At 42.0% G+C, this 20,506-nt stretch overlaps 1 protein-coding gene across 6 annotated transcripts in view; it reads right to left on the reverse strand.

Annotated features, from left to right (window-relative positions):
- LOC140716481 (ryanodine receptor 1-like) overlaps positions 1-20,506 on the reverse strand; it is a 560,721-nt gene that overhangs the window by 245,742 nt on the left and 294,473 nt on the right. For all 6 annotated transcript variants that reach the window (XM_073029249.1, XM_073029247.1, XM_073029248.1 and 3 more), the window contains 7 exons: positions 16,449-16,589; positions 14,615-14,778; positions 11,199-11,277; positions 7,594-7,683; positions 7,310-7,453; positions 4,448-4,525; positions 2,178-2,253 (listed from right to left, as the gene is read on the reverse strand). In XM_073029249.1, coding sequence (XP_072885350.1) covers positions 2,178-2,253; positions 4,448-4,525; positions 7,310-7,453; positions 7,594-7,683; positions 11,199-11,277; positions 14,615-14,778; positions 16,449-16,589 — 772 coding nt within the window. The remainder of the gene's footprint in view (positions 1-2,177; positions 2,254-4,447; positions 4,526-7,309; positions 7,454-7,593; positions 7,684-11,198; positions 11,278-14,614; positions 14,779-16,448; positions 16,590-20,506) is intronic.

Raw genomic sequence — 20,506 nt, forward strand, 5'->3', positions numbered from 1 at the left:
ACAGGTTGGGTGAGTGGGCAGATGCATGGCAGATGCAGTTTAATATGGATAAATGTGAGGTTATCCACTTTGGTTGCAAGAACAGGAAGGCAGATTACTATCTGAATGGTATCAAGTTAGGAAAAGGGGAAGTACGACAAGATCTAGTTCATCAGTCACTGAAAGTATGCATGCAGGTACAGCAGGCAGTGAAGAAAGCTAATGGCATGTTGGCCTTCATAACAAGGGGAGTTGAGCATAGGAGCAAAGAGCTCCTTCTGCAGTTTTACAGGGCCCTGGTGAGACCACACCTGGAGTATTGTGTTCAGTTTTGGGCTCCAAATTTGAGGAAGGACATTCTTGCTATTGAGGGAGTGCAGCGTAGGTTCACGAGGTTGATTCCTGGGATGGCGGGACTGTCATATGTTGAAAGATTGGAGAGACTGGGCTTGTATACACTCAAATTTAGAAGAATGAGAGGGGATCTGATTGAAACATATAAGATTATTAAGAGATTGGACACACTAGAGGCAGGAAACATGTTTCCAATGTTGGGGGAGTCCAGAACCAGAGGCCACAGTTTAAGAATAAGGGGTAGGCCATTTAGAACGGAGTTCAGGAAAAACTTTTTCACCCAGAGAGTTGTGGATCTGCCTCAGAAGGCAGTGGAGGCCAATTCTCTGGATGCTTTCAAGAAAGACTTAGATAGAGCTCTTAAAGATAGCGGAGTCAAGGGATATGGGGAGAGGGCAGGAACGGGGTACTGATTGTGGATGATCAGCCATGATCACAGTGAATGGCAGTGCTGGATCAAAGGGCCGAATGGCCTATTCCTGCACCTATCATCCATTGTATATTGTCTAATGATGGCAGAATTCAAAGTTGGGGGGAGGAGAAGGTTAGCTAGAAAGTGATGGGTTAAGCCAGGTGGGTGGGAAAGGCCAGGGGCTGGAGAGGAAGGAATCTGATCGGAGAGGAGAGTGGACCAAAAGGGGAAAGGGAAGGAAGAGGTGATAGGCAGGTGAGAAGAGGTAAAAGTTAGAGTGGGGAAGGGGGGGTGGGGAATTTGTTTATCAGAAAGAGAAATCAATATTCATGCTATCAGATTGGAGGCTACCCAGAAGGAATATAAGGTGTTGCTTATCCTACTTGATGGTGGCCTCATCTTGGCAGTAGAGGAGGCCATAAATAAGGATGACATAAGGATTAAAAACAATATATATATCTATATATATATAAAATCAGCGAGGAACACACACTGAGGATTAGACAAAGGTAATGAGGGAATCAAAAGCAGTAAAGAGTGCATTCACCAGCATGTCGCCAGAGAGAACCCTGTAAAAACATGAATGCCTGTACTTCAGGGTTATATCAGCAATCTGCTTCTGGGGGTTGGTGAAGTAAATGAAAAGTTGATGAAGTCTCCTCTCCCAGAGTATGGAGTGTGGATGACCCCACCAAGACAGCGGTATGAGATGTGACAGTGATTAGCAGAAGCAATCTGGAACGGTTCTGAGTTTGGGAAGTTGTGAGTGACTGTCACAAAGCTAGTTAATATTGCCAATATGAAACTGTATTTGAGAGTTGCCGCCGGTCACAGTTATTAGCATTGGAATGGTGGTCTTTTGACAGCACTGTTTCAGGAAAACAGGGTTACTAAAATTTGCTTGAATTTTAAGTGAATAAGAAGTATCACAACCAGAGGGATGTTAAGTCTTACTAGAAGTGAATGTTACCTCTTGAACTACTGCTGATATTATTTGGAAGAGTTTTATACTAGACCAGGGGTTCCCAGCCTTTTTTTTCATGCCTTGTGTCCCTACCATTAACAGAGGGGTCCGTGGACCCCAGTTTGGGAACCCCTGTACTGGACAAGGTGCTATGAGGGCACCAGTCGGATTATACCATGGACATTAAATTTGTGCAATATTGTTTTCCTTCAGGTCAGATCAACTTTGAACTGTATAGCAACATGTGGGGGTTGAAGTTGAGCTGAGGATTTTCCCAACCTTTATGTATGAGTTGTAATATTTATATGTTCAAGATAAAGTCTTGAATGTAATGTGGAAGATACCGCATAATGCAAATATCTTATTAAACAGTAACAAAACCACATTGATGCTGCTGTGATAGAACATGCACCATCTATGAAAGATATTTTAGTACATTGTAGTACATGACTGATAACATAATCAAACCTTTGGCCTGTAGTTCCAGCTTCTTCTTACGACCCCAAGTGTTGTGGTAGTTTTCAGCAAGTTGCTCAGCCATTGACTGCAAAATACAGGGTGCATTTAGGCAACAGTCAAAATTTAACTTTTTAAAGAACTGATATGAGCCATTATGTCTGCTTAACCAGACCTTAGAAAGGATAATAGTGAAGAATGTGGAAAACTGGATACTGTACAAAATTCCTACATTTGTCAAACTTCAACAACATGACATAATCAAACATAACAAAACACTTTTTTTGTACTGATTTCTCACTTTCAAGGACTATTGTAGGTATTACTATTGGGACAATGTATACCCTGTTCACGTTCCATTTTCCTCTATTAATTCAGCATATCTCTGTTGCTTTTCATTATTGATTTCTGTATGTTGTGTATGTTTGGAATGGCTGTATTTACTAATTAGGTTGTTCTTGTTTGTTTATCCTCAAATATTATATCCTGATAGTTACTATGGATCGTCCTATTTGTAATAATGGGTCTGTCGTAATGTAATTTGTAGGATTCTGACTCTAAAACTGGATTGACCTTGTATTTATAGTAAGGTATGGTTTCTTTTAAGAGTTTGTATTTTAAAGCAAGATTTTGGTGAATGATGCTTGCCTATTGATGGTGTAAGTAATCAGTTTGAGTTAAACTGCTACAGGATCCTGTAATGCGTTGGATTGTTTCTGGTTTCTCCTGGCATTTTCTGCACCTATCATTTTGAATTTGTTGGTCTTTTATTATATATTTTTGATTTTTTTTATGTTAACCCCCTGGTCCTGTATTACCACAAGGAACCCGTCTGTTTCTGGTAAGAGATCTCCAACTCTGAGCCAGGTGTTCGACGCTTCTTGTCGACATCTATTCCGCTCAGATCGTGGGGATGTCGTCCATGATCTTCCATTAGTTAACTTTTTCTCCTGTTGTGATAATTTCTTCTTTTTTCTGGGTCGTGCTTTCATTTACATTTAGTGGTGAGTACTTCTTATCAGAATTGCATATGCTCATTGGAGTGCTGAATCCTGTTTTTGTTGATGAAAATATGTCCTTAGAAATTTTATCTAACTGTTGTATAATTTATTTTAATGTCCACTATTCCTCTTCCTTTTTCTGTCCTAGGTACTGATAATCTAAGTGCATTAAAGTATACATAGTGTTTTCTAAAATGTTATGATCTTATTATTATTATTATTCTTTTTATTTCTGAGCTCAAGCTGGTAAAACTTGAGGTGTGGGCCTAGCCAAGCATGCTCATTTCTCAATTCTAGGAACTTCTAGACTATTTATTATTATTATTATTATAATAATTATTATAACTGGCCCGGGTGCAAGGTTGGATCTGTGCACCGAGCTGATTTGAAGAGCTTGAGAGCAGCTTCAGGCTGGGCGGCAAAATCTGGGCCCAGAACGAGTCGCTGGGCGGCGTGGTCTAGGCCCGGAGCCATTCACTGTAGCTGGGTCCTAGTGCTAGATTTGCTGTTTAAACAATTTAAATGCCGGCCCAGATCGGAGGCGAAAGCTGATTTCACCCGCTCTCCGCACTGCTCACTCCTCTCTCGAGGGCGCCGGAGCCTTTCGCTATTCGTTGTTTGGTCAATTTAAATGCCGGCCCAGATAGACTAAAAGGACAGAGTACTGGGATCCAAGGCGAGAGCCCATTTTGCTCACTCTTCATAATGGTCACTCCTCTCTCTCCATGGCTCTGAGGCAACGAAGACTGCTCCAGCTGCTGTGCTCTGTGCCTGTTAGTATGATGAACTGATAAATGAGACTTTGGGCCTACTCCTGGCTGCTCTGGGGTTCAGATTGGAGGATGCAATTTGGTTCGGAATGCTGTTCTCAGGGTTGTATATGGTGATTATATACGTACTTTGATAATAAATTTACTTAGAGTTTTGAACTTGAAATTTATTTCTGCATATGGATAATCTACTCAGCCACATCAACCAAGGCTCAGCAAGTACCTCTCTTGCTTCTGTCAGAGGCTGCAAATCAAGCTTTAAACAATCTGAAGCAAATTCTTAAAGACTTTGGGGTACAAGTGATTTGGCAGAAGTTACGACAGCCAATTAACATTCATCATCATCATCTTATAACTCTATTTGACACAATCTGCAGTTGAGTTTGCAATTTTGCCCAAGCTCTCTGCGATCAATAAAAATCCAGCTTCTGAACAGTTAAAAAGTAAACTGGCTGGTTACATTCTACTAAAAATAAGGAATTAATAAGCAGAAACAAGCCAGCCTATGTACCTGCAATTCGCGAGACAAGGTCATGTTCAACAGTTCTGGTGGCTGTGGATTGTAACCATGACTGGGGTCGTAGACCACCTGCAAGAGAAATTAGGGAAGGGTAAAGCAGAATCCAAAAAGATAATGACTAACAGCATAGTAAGACTAAAATCCTGCTGAACTTATTCAATCAAAGGTGGTGTTTGACTATGAGGGTGGGAGAATTGCTTGTGATGTGGGTTCCTTCCACTACTTCTACATGGCCTCCTCATGTTTCCATCAAACAGATTCAAGGTACTCAGTGCCTTCCTGAGTGCTCCTATTCCATTTTAAGTGAATGTCGGGCCATGGAGTTACAGAGCACTGAGAAACACCCTTCAGTCCAATGAGTCCATGAAAGTCACCAAGTATCCATTGATAGCAACCTCATTTTTTTTTACACTTGGTCCATAGCTTTCTATGCCATGGCAATTTAAGTGTTCATGAGATGCTTTCTAAATGCTATGAGAGTCTCTGCCTTCACCATCCACTAGATTTCAAACAACCCTGGGTGCCAAATGTTCTTCCACAAGCCTTCGGTAAACCACCTCCTCTTTGTCTCCTAAATCTATAAACAAATGTTTGTCACCTTTGTCGGGGGGAAAAGTTTCTTACTATCTACGTCCATCATAATTTTGTATATCTCTGTCAGGCTGCCCTTCAGCCTCCTCCACTCCAAGGAAAATAAACCCAGGCTAGCCATAATTGAAATGCTCCTCCCCAGGCGATATCTTTGTGGAACAGCTCTGCACCCTTTCCAGTACAAATAAGATCCTTCCTGTCCTGTAGCCACCAGAAATCACACACTTCTCCATCACCGCTATTTCATACAATTCCCAGCTCTTATACATTAAGATACACTAGTTGCAGATATGGGCAGAGAAATTCCTCTACATAGCACCATCCAGAGACAGAGAAGCAGTTTCAGCGACAGGTTACTATCGATGCAATGCTCCTCAGACAGGATGAAGAGGTCAATACTCCCCAATGCCATTAGGCTTTACAATTCTACCGCCAGGACTGAAGAACTTTTTAAAAGCTATTATTAATGCTTTTTGAGATAGTGATTTAGATATATATCTTATTTTTTACTGAGTTAAGTATTGTATGTAATTAGTTTTGCTACAACAAGTGTATGGGACATTGGAAAAAAGTTGAATTTCCCCATGGGGATGAATAAAGTATCTATCTATCTATCTAAATGTGAGGTGTTGCACCTTGGTAGGGCAAATACACGTAGTCTGTACACTGTTAAGGGCAAGATTGTTAACAGTGCTGCTGAGCAGAGAGATCTTGGGATCCAAGTTCATAGCTCCTTGAAAATGGCTCACTGGTCGATAGGGTGGTTAAGAAGGTTTATGGAATGCTTGCTTTTATTAGTCGGGGCATTGAGTTCAAAAGTCAAGAGGTTACGTTGCAGCTTTATAAATCTCTGGTCAGACCACATCTGGAGTATTGTGTACAGTTCTGGTCATCCCACCATAACAAGGACGTTGAGGCCTTGGAGAGGGTGCAGGAGAGGTTTTCCAGGATGCCTCTGGTTTAGAGGGCACGTACGGTCATGAGAAGCTGCATAAACTTAGGTCGTTTTCCTCTGGAGTGCCAGAGGCTGAGGGAGGATCTATTAGAGGTCTTCAAGATTATGAGAGCCATAGATAGAGTAGACAGGGAGTATCTGCTTCCCAGGATCGAAATGTCTAATACCAAAGAGCATGCACTGAAGGTGAGAGGAGGTAGGTTCAATGGAGGGGGAGGGGGGTGTGAGGGGTACATTTTTTACTCAGAGTGGTGGATGCCTGGTATGGTGGCGGAGGCAAATGCATTAGAGGCTTTTAAGAGATATTTGGATAGGCACCTGGATGTGAGGAAGATGAGTGATATGGGCATGGTGTAGGTAGGAGGGTTAAGTGTTTGGTGTTTTTGATTTGCTTTTTAGCTGGTTCAACACAACACTGTGGGCTGAATGGCCTGCTCCTGTGCTGTACTGTTCCATGTTCTATCAATCCTTCCAAAGGGTTTGGAGGATTTTGTGCAGACTGTGGTAGTGATATTTCTCCACTACTACAGATTATCCATATCTTTGAAGCACAAAGGATCACTGCTGTTCTGTGCACCTTCAGCTTGATGCCTGGTTTGCGGCATTGACCTTTGACCAGTTTTTTCCTCAGCTGGCCAAAGGGAATTCCGGTGCCCTGGAGTTCTGAAGGCATACTTTGCATTCAAAATGTACTTTGATGCGTATTTCATGAGGTTTCAGGACAATGGAACTTGTCCTGGATGGTGGGAGTAGGTTATACATCTTTTTCCTATACATCTAGGTCACAGTTTAAGGATAAAGGGGAAGCCTTTTAGGACCGAGATGAGGAGAAACTTCTTCACACAGAGAGTGGTGAATCTGTGGAATTCTCTGCCACAGGAAACAGTTGAGGCCGGTTCATTGGCTATATTTAAGAGGAAGTTAGATATGGCCCTTGTGGCTAAAGGGATCAGGGGGTATGGAGAGAAAGCAGGTACAGGGTTCTGAGTTGGATGATCAGCCATGATCATACTGAATGGCGGTGCAGGTTCAAAGGGCCAAATGGCCTACTCCTGCACCTATTTTCTATGTTTCTATGTTTCCAATTTGTACAGGCACAAAAGGCTGAATGACCTCTTTATTGAAAGTTTTCTGTATTATAATGAAAGAACATAGGATAAAAGTTCACTGAAGCATATACACTACAATCTGTGAGGTTAAATACTGCTGCAAACTGAGCCATATCAAACTCAGACCATTTTAACTGAAGTCATATCAAATATCCAATATCTCATCAGACCGTTTTAACCGAATAAGATGTTAATAACCTGGGCAGATTGTGAAATCTTGCGAGCCTTCTTCTCTCCTTTCTCACTTTTGTCCACTCCCTCGCCAGCTTTTTCAATTGTCCACTCCCAAGCAATCATCGCCTTCAGGGATTCTTTGATTGGCCATCTATAGATTTCTCGGTCCTGGAAACAAGGTAATAGCTTAAAAGTTGCAGCCCTGAAACTTACTAAGGTTAAAATTAATCAACAATGGTACTTATTATGAGTGTTTATACTGGTGAAGGCATTTACGTGATCAGAGATCAATCGAGTAACTTTTATACCTTTTCAGAGAATGTTTTGTACGGCCTCAGCCAAGGGTGAGTTCGGGCCTCTTCATCAATAACTTCACCGTAACTCCAGTTGTTTTGAATCTAATAAAAAAAAACATTGGGTTTACAGTGCAGAATTGATTGCAGATTCTGCCCATCCAGACACACGGTGTGATCTCCATCATACAATAAATCCAGGAGAGATACAGGGAGAAGCCCCATGCAGCACCGGCTGACGGCTGAAGCCTGTTGGACTCCAACTGGGAGAGACTAGAGCTACAACTGCCTGCAACAATTAATTTCCACATTTAAAAGGCACTTGTACAGTACAAAGTTAGGAAAGGTTACCATTAGAGACAGACAGACAGACATACTTTATTGATCCCCAGGGAAATTGCACCAACCAAGAATAGAGTAGAAATATAGCAAAATAAAACCAGAAATAATTAAATAATAATAAGCAAATTACGCCAAGTGGAATTAAGTCCAGGACTAGCCTATTGGCTCAGAGTGTCTGACGCTCCGAGGGAGGATTTGTAAAGTTTGATGGCCACAGGCAGGAATGACTTCCTATGACGCTATGAGGTATTTCTCTATGAGGTAGAGAAATACATGGACAACTTGTTTGGCATGGACGAGTCTGGCTTAATGGCTCCTTCATTACACCATGACTCGACGACTGATAATTTTTTTCAGTCTTTGTTGCTGCAATATTGCACCTTACCTCATACCAACTTCTCGCTAGGGTGGAACTCGTCTGGATCTGATGGAAAACTGGTCAACCTTTATACCTCTCTTCCACAAGCAACACTATCCCGATCTCAGAAGTCGAGCTGGCAGCAAGACACGCATGCCTAGTTGCGCCTATGGCTAGAGTGGTGGAGCAATGGATTGGAGACTTCACAGCAAATGCTGAGTGAGTGATGTGAGAGGGGATCAGGACTTTCCGAAACTGGTGCTAAGTCATGGGGTTGTAGTTAGATAAAGTGAGTGGAGAAGACGTAGGAAACGTTTTGGCACTGGTCATAATTTGTAAGGACCAGACGCTAGGGTATCAGAGATTAGCAGAGAATTTGCATGACTGGCTGTGTTACAGTCGGTGGGGACTTTGGGAGTGGGATAGCAAAGGCAAGGATTCCATTATTGTACCTATTCTCCAGCAGGACGGGCTGGTTTTGCACTGTGGAAAATATGTTACCCTGAGAGCGTCCAATAATGCCTACAGCTTAATATCGTACAAGTTCCTGCAAAGTTCCAAAAAAAGATCATATTGGTCGGGGCATCAAGGGACATCGTGAGACAGCAGGTGTATGGGGTTGAATGGGATCCAGGGTCGGCCATGATGAAATGGCGAAGCGGACTCAAAGGGCTGAACGGCCTAATTCTGCTCCCATGTCTTATGGTCTGATACAGGAATGCCACCATGTTTCTATGGTGCGGAAATCACATTCCAGTAACTCACGACAGGAAGGATTCTGGCAGAAGTTTTAATGGCACATAATGCTCCTCTTCCAGGAAAATCAGTTTTCAATTGCAAAACAACAAACAAAAACAAATGCTATGGAATCGAATTTCCATGCACTTAAGATTTATTTTCATGGACTGCAATTTCTCGCCATTTTAAAAAGTGTATCAGACACTGTCTCAAAAGGAGCAAGGAGGTCGTGGGAGCTGCTGTATGTGGCTAGGAGCAAATAGTACTCAGCCCCCTGCTGTACTCACTGTACACCCATGATTGTGTAGCCAAGTTTCCATCAAACTCAATATACCAGTTTGCTGATGACACCACAATTGTAGGCCGTATCTTGGGTAATGATGAGTCTGAGTACAGAGAGGAAATTAAGAACCTGGTGGCATGGTGCGAAGACAATAACCCATCCCTCAACGTCAGCAAGACGAAGGAATTGGTTGTTGACTTCAGAAGGAGTAGCGGACCGCACGACCCCACCTACATCGGTGGTGCGCAGGTGGAACAGGTCAAAAGCTTTAAGTTCCTCGGTGTGAATATCACAAATGACCTGACTTGGTCTAACCAAGCACAGTCCACTGCCAAGAAGGCCCACCAGCGCCTTTACTTCCTGAGAAAACAGAAGAAATTTGGCCTGTCCCCTAAAACCCTCACTAATTTTTATAGATGCACTGTAGAAAGCATTCTTCTAAGGTGCATCACAACCTGGTATGGAAGTTGTCCTGTCCAACACCGGAAGAAGCTGCAGAAGATCGTGAACACAGCCCAGCAAATCACACAAACCAATCTTCCATCCTTGGACTCACTTTACACCGCACGCTGTTGGAGCAGTGCTGCCAGGGTAATCAAGGACACGACCCACCCAGCCAACACACTTTTTGTCCCTCTTCCCTCCGGGAGAAGGTTCAGGAGCTTGAAGACTCGTTCGGCTAGATTTGGGAACAGCTTCTTTCCAACTGTGATAAGACTGCTGAACGGATCCTGACCCGGATCTGGGCCGTACCTTCCAAATATCCGGACCTGACTTGCACTACCTTACTTTCCCTTTTCTATTTTCTAATTATGATTTATAATTTAAATTTTTATTATATTTACTTCGATTTGTACTTCAGGGAGCGTGAAGCGCAGAATCAAATATCACTCTGATGATAGTACGCTCTAGTATCAATTGTTTGGTGACAATGAAGTAAAGTAACCAGGACTGCAGAGGCCAGCTTTTTACTTTGTTCCCCATGATCTATTCCAGCTTCTCTTGTTCCCGTTATGGAACGCTGATCACTTGGGTCTCATGGCTTCACTGATTTCCCGCAGCTCCAAGGAGGGACAGTGTACATCCTCCCGGGCTGTTTAAAGTACCACTGGGAATCAATCTGAACACGAATCTCTGACAACAGCATTTCCTCTGGCAAAATATCAGATTTAAAAAGAACAAAATGGGGACAGTGGGGTATAAACTCAAACGCCAGCGACGCGGGCATGGGACACAGGACGAGCAGAGTCTAGGCCTCTGCTCGGTGCTCAGTAATTTGCACGGGTCAATATATGAATCCATAAAATTAGCTTCAGCTAGTCCTGAGTGCGGTGATAGACTATGTTAGATATTGGGAGGGGAACACATTAGACACCAGAACCTCTAACTCCTGCTTCGTTCCAGCAAGCAACATTCTAGAATGTCCAAAAACCGTAAATACTGAATTATCAGAGCGGTATTTTCAAGTAGTACCTTTATGCAAACGTACTACTTGAAAATACCGCTCTGATAATTCAGTATTTACGGTTTTTGGACATTCTAGGGAACTGGTTTTTGGGTGTGAAACTGACAATAAAGGGCAGTTGTTAAACTCCTGGCATATTTCCCATTCACGCTCAACAGTGAGGAACGAGTTTTAGTTTGACTTTGATCTCGGCTGTACTTTCTTTGCTGTGAACACATTAGAAGTACTGGAAGAAAGTCTGAATTTTAAACTGGCAGGGAAATTACAGAAACATGATCAACTAAACATGTTGCAGTGGTTTGATTGTAAAATGATCCACGTAACTACTGCTTCATGTAGATTAGAGTTTTGATGTTACACAAGCATCTGGTTGAAGACACTGCATTCCTATAGTAAAACAAATTAAGAAATTGAAAGCAGTTGAAATATCATACCTTCTCAAAAGCCCACTTGTCATGAGTATACTCTGCATATTTGTTGATGATGGGGTCCAATTTTTCAGGAATTATCACACTGTAAAAATCAAATATTATCAAACATTGATTCACATATGCAGATAAATCTACTGGTCCACTCTGTGTAAAAAACAACCTTCCTTATCTATTATCTATAGTTAGACTTTGCTATTTTTCGAGACTACCCTGCTTTTAGTGCCTCATTCATAGATGACACTATCTCTTGCTAATTTTTAGTTGATACATATTGAGCAATTTCGATTAAAGTGTTTTGTAATTATCATTTAAAAATTCTTAAAATAATTGGGACATACTTGCAAAGCTAAAATAGAGTGGGCAAAACCTTGGTTGAATTGCAATTTTATGATGATCATCTTATTAGAATGCACAGACCATAAAGAGCTGAACACAGAACATAGAACAAGCCCTTTGGCCTACTGTCTATGCTGATCATGACGCTAATCTAACCAATTCCCTTCAGCCTGTACATAGTCCTTATCATTCTGTTCCCAGCCTGTTTGTATGTCTGCATTAAATGCTTCTCAAAGATATATCTGTTACTGTGAATTTAAAGAGGGTCTCGGCCCGAAACGTCGACAGTGCTTCTCCCTATCGATGCTGCCTGGCCTGCTGTGCTCCGCCAGCATTTTGTGTGTGTTGTATCTGTTAATGTACCTGTTTTACTACCTCACCTAGCAGCACTCTCTAAGCACCCACCGCTTTCTGTAACTGTACCGAGTACAGTATGTTCTAGTACAAAGAAAGCACAAGAATGGCAAGGTATGGGGACCTTGGATCTTGAGAAGATAAATGCAGTGTGTGTAATGTTTAGGAAGCTAAAAATCAAAAAGAGCATTTGAGGGTAATAAAGAAGTCAGTAAAGAACTCTAGAAAGGAATTAGGAGAACCAGGCAAGTAAGATGAAAGAGAATCCCAAGGTACTCTATGCATACATCAAGAGCAAAAGCATAACTAAGGAGAGGGTAGAACCACTCAAGGAAAAAGTTGGAAAAACGTAGACAATATCCTAAATGAGTACTTTGTATCGGTATTTACCAAGAAAGATAAGGCATTTCAAGATTATAAAGGAGGTGATGCTGGGTCTCTGACAGAACATTAAGATGGTCCCAGGACCTGATGGGATATTTCACAGGTTATTGGGAGAGGTAAGATATGAGATTGCTGGGGCCTTGATCAATATCTTCATGTCCTTTCTAGTCACAGCCAAGGTCTTGGAGGACTGCTGAGCTGCTAAAGTTATTCCATTATTTAAGAGGAGAAATAAGAATAATCTGAGACACTATAGGCCAGTGAGTCTTACATCAATGACAGGGAAGTTACTGGATTGGATAGAAAAAGGAGAGTTAGTGATGCTACTTGGATTTTCAGAATGGCTTTGACAAGGTGTCACACACAAGGCTGCTAAACAGTCTTACTGAAAAGATACCAGCAAGGACAGAGATTGGCTGACTGGCAGAGTCATAAAGGGGGGCTTTTGTGATTGGCTGCTGGTGACTAGTGGTGTTCTGTAGGGGTCAGTGTTGGTACTGCTTCTTTTCACATTAAATGCACATTTAGACGGAGACGTAACGTAAAGGTTTTTACTCCTCATGTATGTGAAGGATGTAAGAAATAAAGTCAATTCAATTCAATGTCAATGATTTGGATGATAAGAGTTGATGGCCTTATGGTCAAGTTTGTGGATGATACAAAGACATATGTATCTGAGGAAGCAGGAAGTCTGCAGAAGGATTTGGACAGATTAGGAGAATGGGTAAGGAAGTGGCAGATGGAATACAACGTAGAGAAGTGTAAAAAGTCTGAACAGCGAATTCGGAAAATACATGACTGCTTTATCAGGTGACTGCACTGACGAAGAGCACCCTTTCAATTCCTGCATACCACTGCAGTGCTGCCCACAAACAGACTCAGGGGTCATGTTGAAACAAACTTCTTGGCAGTTGGGAAAGTCAACATGACAGTTAAGTAACAGATACACACACACGCAAACATGCTGCCCTCCTTTAATGACCACAATAATCTATTATTGGAATATTCAAGTAACAAATTATACAATAAAGCTCTGATAATTCACCATCCAACTGATTGGTAATCCTGATGGTTCAGCAACGAGCTCACCAGGTAATGTTTACTGGGCTCCCTTCCACTGGCTGGGGCCCTGGTTCACTCATTGATGCCTCAGTTTCCGAGCTCCATTCTGACTCACTGTGGTTCTGGTTCCTGCACTGACTTCTGATTTACTGTGGCCTCAACTCTTGCGCTCCCTTCCCTCACCCTCCCTAACTTGACCGCGGTCCTGTTAGCTGTGCTCCTTTTCAACTGCCTAGCTGAGTAGAAAATGCATTGATAAGTGAAATAAAGATGTGCTGGGTATTAAAAGAGTAACATTCAAATGTCTGGAAAACGTGCTAGCCCAGCATCACCAAAATCCCGAGCGTGCCAGATTATCAGTTTTATTGTGGTTCACCAAACCGTTCACTAGAGTCTAAATTTGGCCTGTCCCCTAAAACCCTCACTAATTTTTATAGATGCACTGTAGGAAGCATTCTTCTAGGGTGCATCACAACCTGGTATGGAAGTTGTCCTGTCCAAGACTGGAAGAAGCTACAGAAGATCGTGAATATAGCCCAGCACATCACACAAACCAATCTTCCATCCTTGGACTCACTTTACACCGCATGCTGTCGGAGCAGTGCTGCCAGGGTAATCAAGGACACGACCCACCCAGCCAGCACACTTTTTGTCCCTCTTCCCTCCGGGAGAAGGTTCAGGAGCTTGAAGACTCGTTCGGCTAGATTTGGGAACAACTTCTTTCCAACTGTTATAAGACTGCTGAACGGATCCTGACCCGGATCTGGGCCGTACCTTCCAAATATCCAGACCTGACTTGCACTACCTTACTTTCCCTTTTCTATTTTCTAATTATGATTTATAATTTAAAATTTTATTATATTTACTTCGATTTGTACTTCAGGGAGCGCGAAGTGCAGAATGAAATATCGCTGTGATGATTGTACGCTCTAGTATCAATTGGTGACAATAAAGTAAAGTAAAGTAAACTGAGAAGATTAGAACAATCTAATCTAGCAATGGGGGTGGCACAGTGTGGCATGGTGGTTAGCATAACGCTTTACAGTACCAGCGACCCAGGTTCAATTCCCGTCACTGCCTTTAAGGAGTTTGTATGTTCTCCCTGGTACTCCGGTTCCCTCCCACAGGCAGACGTACTGGTTGGTAGGTTAATTTGCCATTGTAAATTGTTTCGCGATTAGGCTAGGATTATACTGGGGGATTGCTAGACAGCATGGCTTGAGGGGCCAGAAGGGCACGTTCTGTGCTCCTTGTCAATAAATAAATAAATGAACGATGCATACTTCATTGTATCCACAGGCTTTGGGTCAAAGTTGCCTTCTGCATCCACTGAAGCTTTCTTCTCGACCTTGGAGGAATAGCTGGCATCAACATAATCGGGTGGGAGTGCACCAGCTATTGCACAGAGGCACTGCATGACTATCTTGAACAAGTCAGAATCATGTTTCTGTAAAACACATGCAATAAATGTATTTATATTTCGACAACATCAGTACAAACACTCAATTGTATATAATGGCATTCTATAAAACTGTTAACAGACATGAGTATTCAGTATTGTTGAGTCCTAGATAAAGCAGATTAAATAGGCTCTAGAGCTCATGGTCAGTTCCCTGAAACATGGTAAGAGCATAGCTACTTGGGGAAGAAGTGATGAAGCAAGCGAGTAAGAGGAAATGACCTTGTGCGAGAGGCAGGAAATGGAATATAATCGGGGATACAAGGTGATTGATATGAAAGTCTTCATTAACTGCAAAAACTAACCTTCTTCATCCGACAACAACACACACAAAATGCTGGTGGAACACAGCAGGCCAGGCAGCATCTATAGGGAGAAGCGCTGTCGACGTTTCGGGCCGAGACCCTTCGTCAGGACTAACCGAAAGGAAAGATAGTAAGAGATTTGAAAGTAGTGGGGGGAGGGGGAAATGCGAAATGATAGGAGAAGACCGGAGGGGGTGGGATGAAGCTAAGAGCTGGAAAGGTGATTGGCAAAAGTGATACAGAGCTGGAGAAGGGAAAGGATCATGGGACGGTGTGGTGAACTACATATACCTGTCTGGACTGCTCCTGTGGCTCCTCCCACAGACCCCTGTATAAAGGCGATTGAGGCTTGAGACCGGCCTCATTCTCCAGGACGTAGTGTTGTTCATTCTTCCAGTCAATAAAAGCCGATATCTCGCTTCTTACGTCTCAGAGTGAGTTATTGAGGGTGCATCAGACGGGAGGCCTCGGGAGAAAGAAAGGGGGGGGGGGGAAACACCAGAGGGAGAGAGAGAAGGGTCTCCGCCCGAAACATCGACAGCGCTTCTCCCTATAGATGCTGCCTGGCCTGCTGTGTTCCACCAGCATTTTGTGTGTGTTGTTGTTTGAATTTCCAGCATCTGCAGATTTCCTCGTGTTTGCTTCTTTATCCGATGTGCTCAACCAGTCCCAGTAACGAACTGAGCTCAGTGATTACAGAAAAATTCAACCAGGGAGTTTGTGGCAATTGATCACAGAGAGATTATTAGAAAATTCTTTGTTAGTGGGCGTAACAGTCATGTACAAGTTATAATTCCAACTCAAAAATTAATCGGTATACAGCAGCCCACACTGTAATACTCCAACAAAGTGATTACGTCCTTCTTGAGTGAATAGTCCTAATACCTGCCATTTTTCACAATATTGCATCAATGGCCAAGTGAGCGAAAAAGGGCCAAAGCAGATATTGAGCTTCATTCCTGGTTGATCTGGTCTCAAATAAAGCAGAGATCTATTGCGGACCTTAGCAATGTTGACTACAGGACATTGGTTCAATGTTCCTTACTCAAAGGGTAGGACTGGGCACACTTATGCCTTCCTCTGCACTTGAAATATTTGCTGACTTTCATCATCTGGTAAGCACACACTCCAAGGCTGAATAAAACACATTATTGGAGCAGGATACCACAGAGATTTTGCTCCCCACATGCACTGTGAAAACTCAAAGCAGAAAATTTCTGGAGAAGAATTTCATTCCCCAGTACAAACACACTTTTTACCTTGACATAAACTATGTTATTTAAGATGGAAATGTTGATGCACCAATTCATAAAGATAGTTCAGTTACTTTTATGGTCCTTTCAGTGAGCATACCTTCTGAGACACTGACTCAAAGATTCCCCAAAAGAGCTTCCGAGTCAGATGGAGCTCTTCTTCAGAGGTGACACCATAATTTGCCCATCCAGATGGAAGGCAGTAGTATTTCCAACACCTGTCATAGTGATTTGTCAGTAGCTGCAATGGGAGAAACAGAAGGAACACTTTTAACAGAAGAACATAAGGAATAGGAGCAGCACTAGGCCATCTGATCTATCATACCTGCTCCGCTGACCATGAATGATCTAGTTGTGGACTCAGGTCCACCTACTTCCTTTTTACCACAATCCCCTACTATGCGAAAATCTATTCATCTGTGTGTTAAGTATATCTAATGAGGTAGCATCTACTGTTTCCTGGGCAGAGAATGTCACAGATTCCAACTCTCTGAAAAAGCAGTTTCAACTCATCTTCTTAAATCTACTCCCCCAAATCTTGAGGCTAGGTCCCCTAAGTTCTAGTCTCACCTACCAGTGGAAACAACCTTCCTACCTCTCTCTTATCAATCCCTTTCATAATTTTATGTTTCTACGAAATCCTCTCTCTTCTGAAATTCAGATAGACCCAGGTGACTCAATCTCTCCTCCTAGGCTCACTCCCTCAACTCTGGAATCAACCTGGTGAACCGCCTCTGCACTGCCTCTAAAGCCAGTAATCTTTTCTCAAGTAAGGAGGCCAGAAAAGCACACAAGTACTCCAGGCACAGCCTCAAACCCTGCAGAGTTGCAGATTAACCTTCCTGCTCTTAAATTCAATTCCACTCAAAATGAAGACCAACGTTCCATTTGCCTTCTTGATAACCTGTTGCATCTGCAAGCCAATCTTCTGTGATTCATGTTCAATCATTCCCAAGTCCCTCTGCGCAAGAGCATGCCGCATTCTTACACCACTTACAGAATGATCTGATCTTCTACTTTTCCTTCCAAAGCGGGTAACTTTGTATTCCATCTGCCAAACCCCTGACCACTCACTTAACCCGGCCTTATTTCTCTGCAGACTCTCCGCATCCTCTTCAGTTTTTTTTAAACCACTCTATTTAGTGCCATTGAGCTAACTCAGATACACTATTCTTGGCCCCCTCATCCAAATCATAGCTGTGGGCCCAGCACCGACTCTGCCGCACTCTGTTCACCACTGACTGCCAACCAGCAAAACACTCATTTATTCCAACTCTCTTCCTCTAGCCATGCTAATACGTTACCCCTCCCCACCTCTCTGCATCCTTATCTCATGGATAAGTGTTTTATGCAGCACCTTATCGAAAGCCTTCTGGAAATCCAAGTATACATCATCCACCTGTTCCCCTCTGTCCACTGTGCTCATTATATCCTTAAAGAATTCTAGTAGGTTTGTCAAACAGGACTGCCCTTTGTGAATCCAGCCTGATGTCCAGATGTCTTACTATTTCTTCCTTAATGATAGCTTCAAGTTTTCCAGACTACAGACTTTAAACTAACTGGAGGTGCAGTAGAATAAAGGACCCTACAGAAAATCCTGGCAATTCTGGACAATGTTTCTCACCCTCTGCATTCCACCTTGGCTGAACAGAGGAGCACTTTTAGTAACGGACTAAGACAACTGCGCTGCTCCAAAGAGCGCTATATGAGGTTACTCTTACCCTCGGCCATTAGGCTCTATAATGATTCAACCTATGGCCGGGGAAGTGATGACACCGTCCTGTTAGACTGTTTGAGGTAACTTATTTTTTATTCTTTCTTATTTCTCTCCTAATATTTGTATATCCGTGCACTTGTAATGCTACAGTGACACTGTAATTTCCTTTGGGATCAATAAAGTATTTTTCTATCTATCTAACTGGCTTATAGTTACCTGTCTTTTTGCCTACTTCCTTTTTTAAAAAAATGGCACAATATTTGCTGTCTTCCAATCCAGTGGTACTTTCCCAGAATCTAAAGAATTCTAATAAAGTATCTTTAAATCTGAAATACCCTTAGTAAGACCACATATTTTGGGAATATACCTCAAGAATGGTTGAAAAGAGATAAATATTTAATGAATATACTGCTGGTGGCTGGTACAAAGACTCTTACCAGGAGATGGTTATCACAGGAGAGCCCAACTTTAAACGCATGGATGGAAATTACAATGGACATTTACAAAATGGAGAAGATAACAGCATCTGTTAATCATAAGCTGGAACAATTTGATTCATACTGGGAAAAATGGTTTAAATACATAATGCCTCATAGGCCTGATTTTATTCTCACAAATCAATTAATATATTGTAAAAAAAAAAGGATCACTCCCTACTTGTACTTAGTTTTCTCCTTTGGCTTGTTCTTTCTTTCCTCTCCGTTCTATAAGTAAATATTATGTGGAGATTTGTGGCAAATATGACTATATGATATAATTGTACAATATCTGAAATACATCTTATGGAAATGTTTGACGATGAACTTCAATAAAAAAAATTCCAAAAAAAATAATTCTAATAAAGTATAACAAATGCCTCTACTATATTTACATCATTTCTTTCGGTACCTTGACATGCATTCCATCGGGACCAATGGTCTTGTCTATGTTTAGGCCCACTAGTTTGCTTAGCGCTAGCTTCTTAATGATAGAGATTGTATCAAGGTCCTCACCTCCCATCACATCCATAACATCTTCCTTTAGCTAGTTAGATGAGTTCTCTACTATGAAGATCAACATAAAGTAGTTGTTCAAGGCCTCATCCATTTCCGTATTACCAGATATTAATTTCCTCTTCTCATCTTCCAAGGGACCTACATTCATTTTAGCCTCCCTTTTCTACTTTATATAATTATAAAAATTTTAACCTTTTTAAAATATTTTCTGATAGTTTACCCTCATAATCTAGGTGCAGGTCGGGCAGCATCCGTTGAAATGAGCAGTCAACGTTTTGGGCTGAGACCCTTCGTCAGGACGTGTTTGCACGTGTTGATCTGACCACAGCATCTGCAGTGTACTTTGTGTTTACCGTCATAATCTATCTTATCTTTCCTTTTTGCTTGCTTAGTGATTCTTTGTTGCTCCTTAAAGTTTTCCCAGCTTCCAGTTTCCTTCTACTCACGGCAACTTTGTATGCACAAGCTTTCTGTTTGATGACTTCCGTTATTTCCTTAGTGATCTAGCACTGGCTCTTCCCATCATTGCTGTCCTTGCTTTTAATTGGAATATAAAATCTCTTTGCCAGTCTTCCACTATTCCATCAAATCTAGGGTAACTCCTTCCTCAACTCGTTACAGTCTCCCTTGTCTAGGCATGATAAACTGGCATTAAATTGAACTACTGTGCCCTCCATTTATAGAAGAAATTCAATCATAAGTGACACACACAAAATGCTGGTGGAACACAGCAGGCCAGGCAACATCTATAGGGAGAAGCACAGTCGACGTTTCGGGCCGAGACCCTTCGTCAGGACTAACTGAAAGGAAAGATAGTAAGAGATTTGAAAGTAGGAGGGAGAGGGGAAATTCAGTTAGTCCTGACGAAGGGTCTCCGCCCGAAACGTCAGTAGTGCTTCTCACTATAGATGCTGCCTGGCCTGCTGCGTTCCACCGGCATTTTGTGTGTGTTGTTTGAATTTCCAGCATCGGCAGATTTCCTCGTGTTTGTCAATCATAAGTGATCACTCTTTCCAAGAGAATTCCCAGTGTTAATTTTTATCTGTCTCATTTTAGAAACCACTTGGCCATGGGATGGGAATTATTGGGATTAATGGAAGATGATATTGTGAATCCAAAGTGGTACTGTATTTTGCAACATACAGGAACCTGAAGGTACACACTTAACATTTTTAAAACAGTTCTTTCCCCTCTGCCATCAGGTTTCTGAAAGATTAATGAACCCATGAACACTACCTCATTATTTCTCTCTCTTTTTGTACTACTTAATTTTTAAAATCTATTTCTTATTGTAACTTCTAGTATAGTTTATGTATGGTTCTATGGTGCTGCCACAAAACAGCAAATTCCATGCCGTAATTATCTATCTCTGCACTTCTTGGCTCTGCACTCCCTAGTAGTCTGCCCAGATCAATAGCTAATCCTCTGGTTAGACACACTTTGCGT

The sequence above is a fragment of the Hemitrygon akajei genome, chromosome 25 (genome assembly GCF_048418815.1).
Source record: "Hemitrygon akajei chromosome 25, sHemAka1.3, whole genome shotgun sequence".
Taxonomy (NCBI): Eukaryota; Metazoa; Chordata; class Chondrichthyes; order Myliobatiformes; family Dasyatidae; genus Hemitrygon; species Hemitrygon akajei.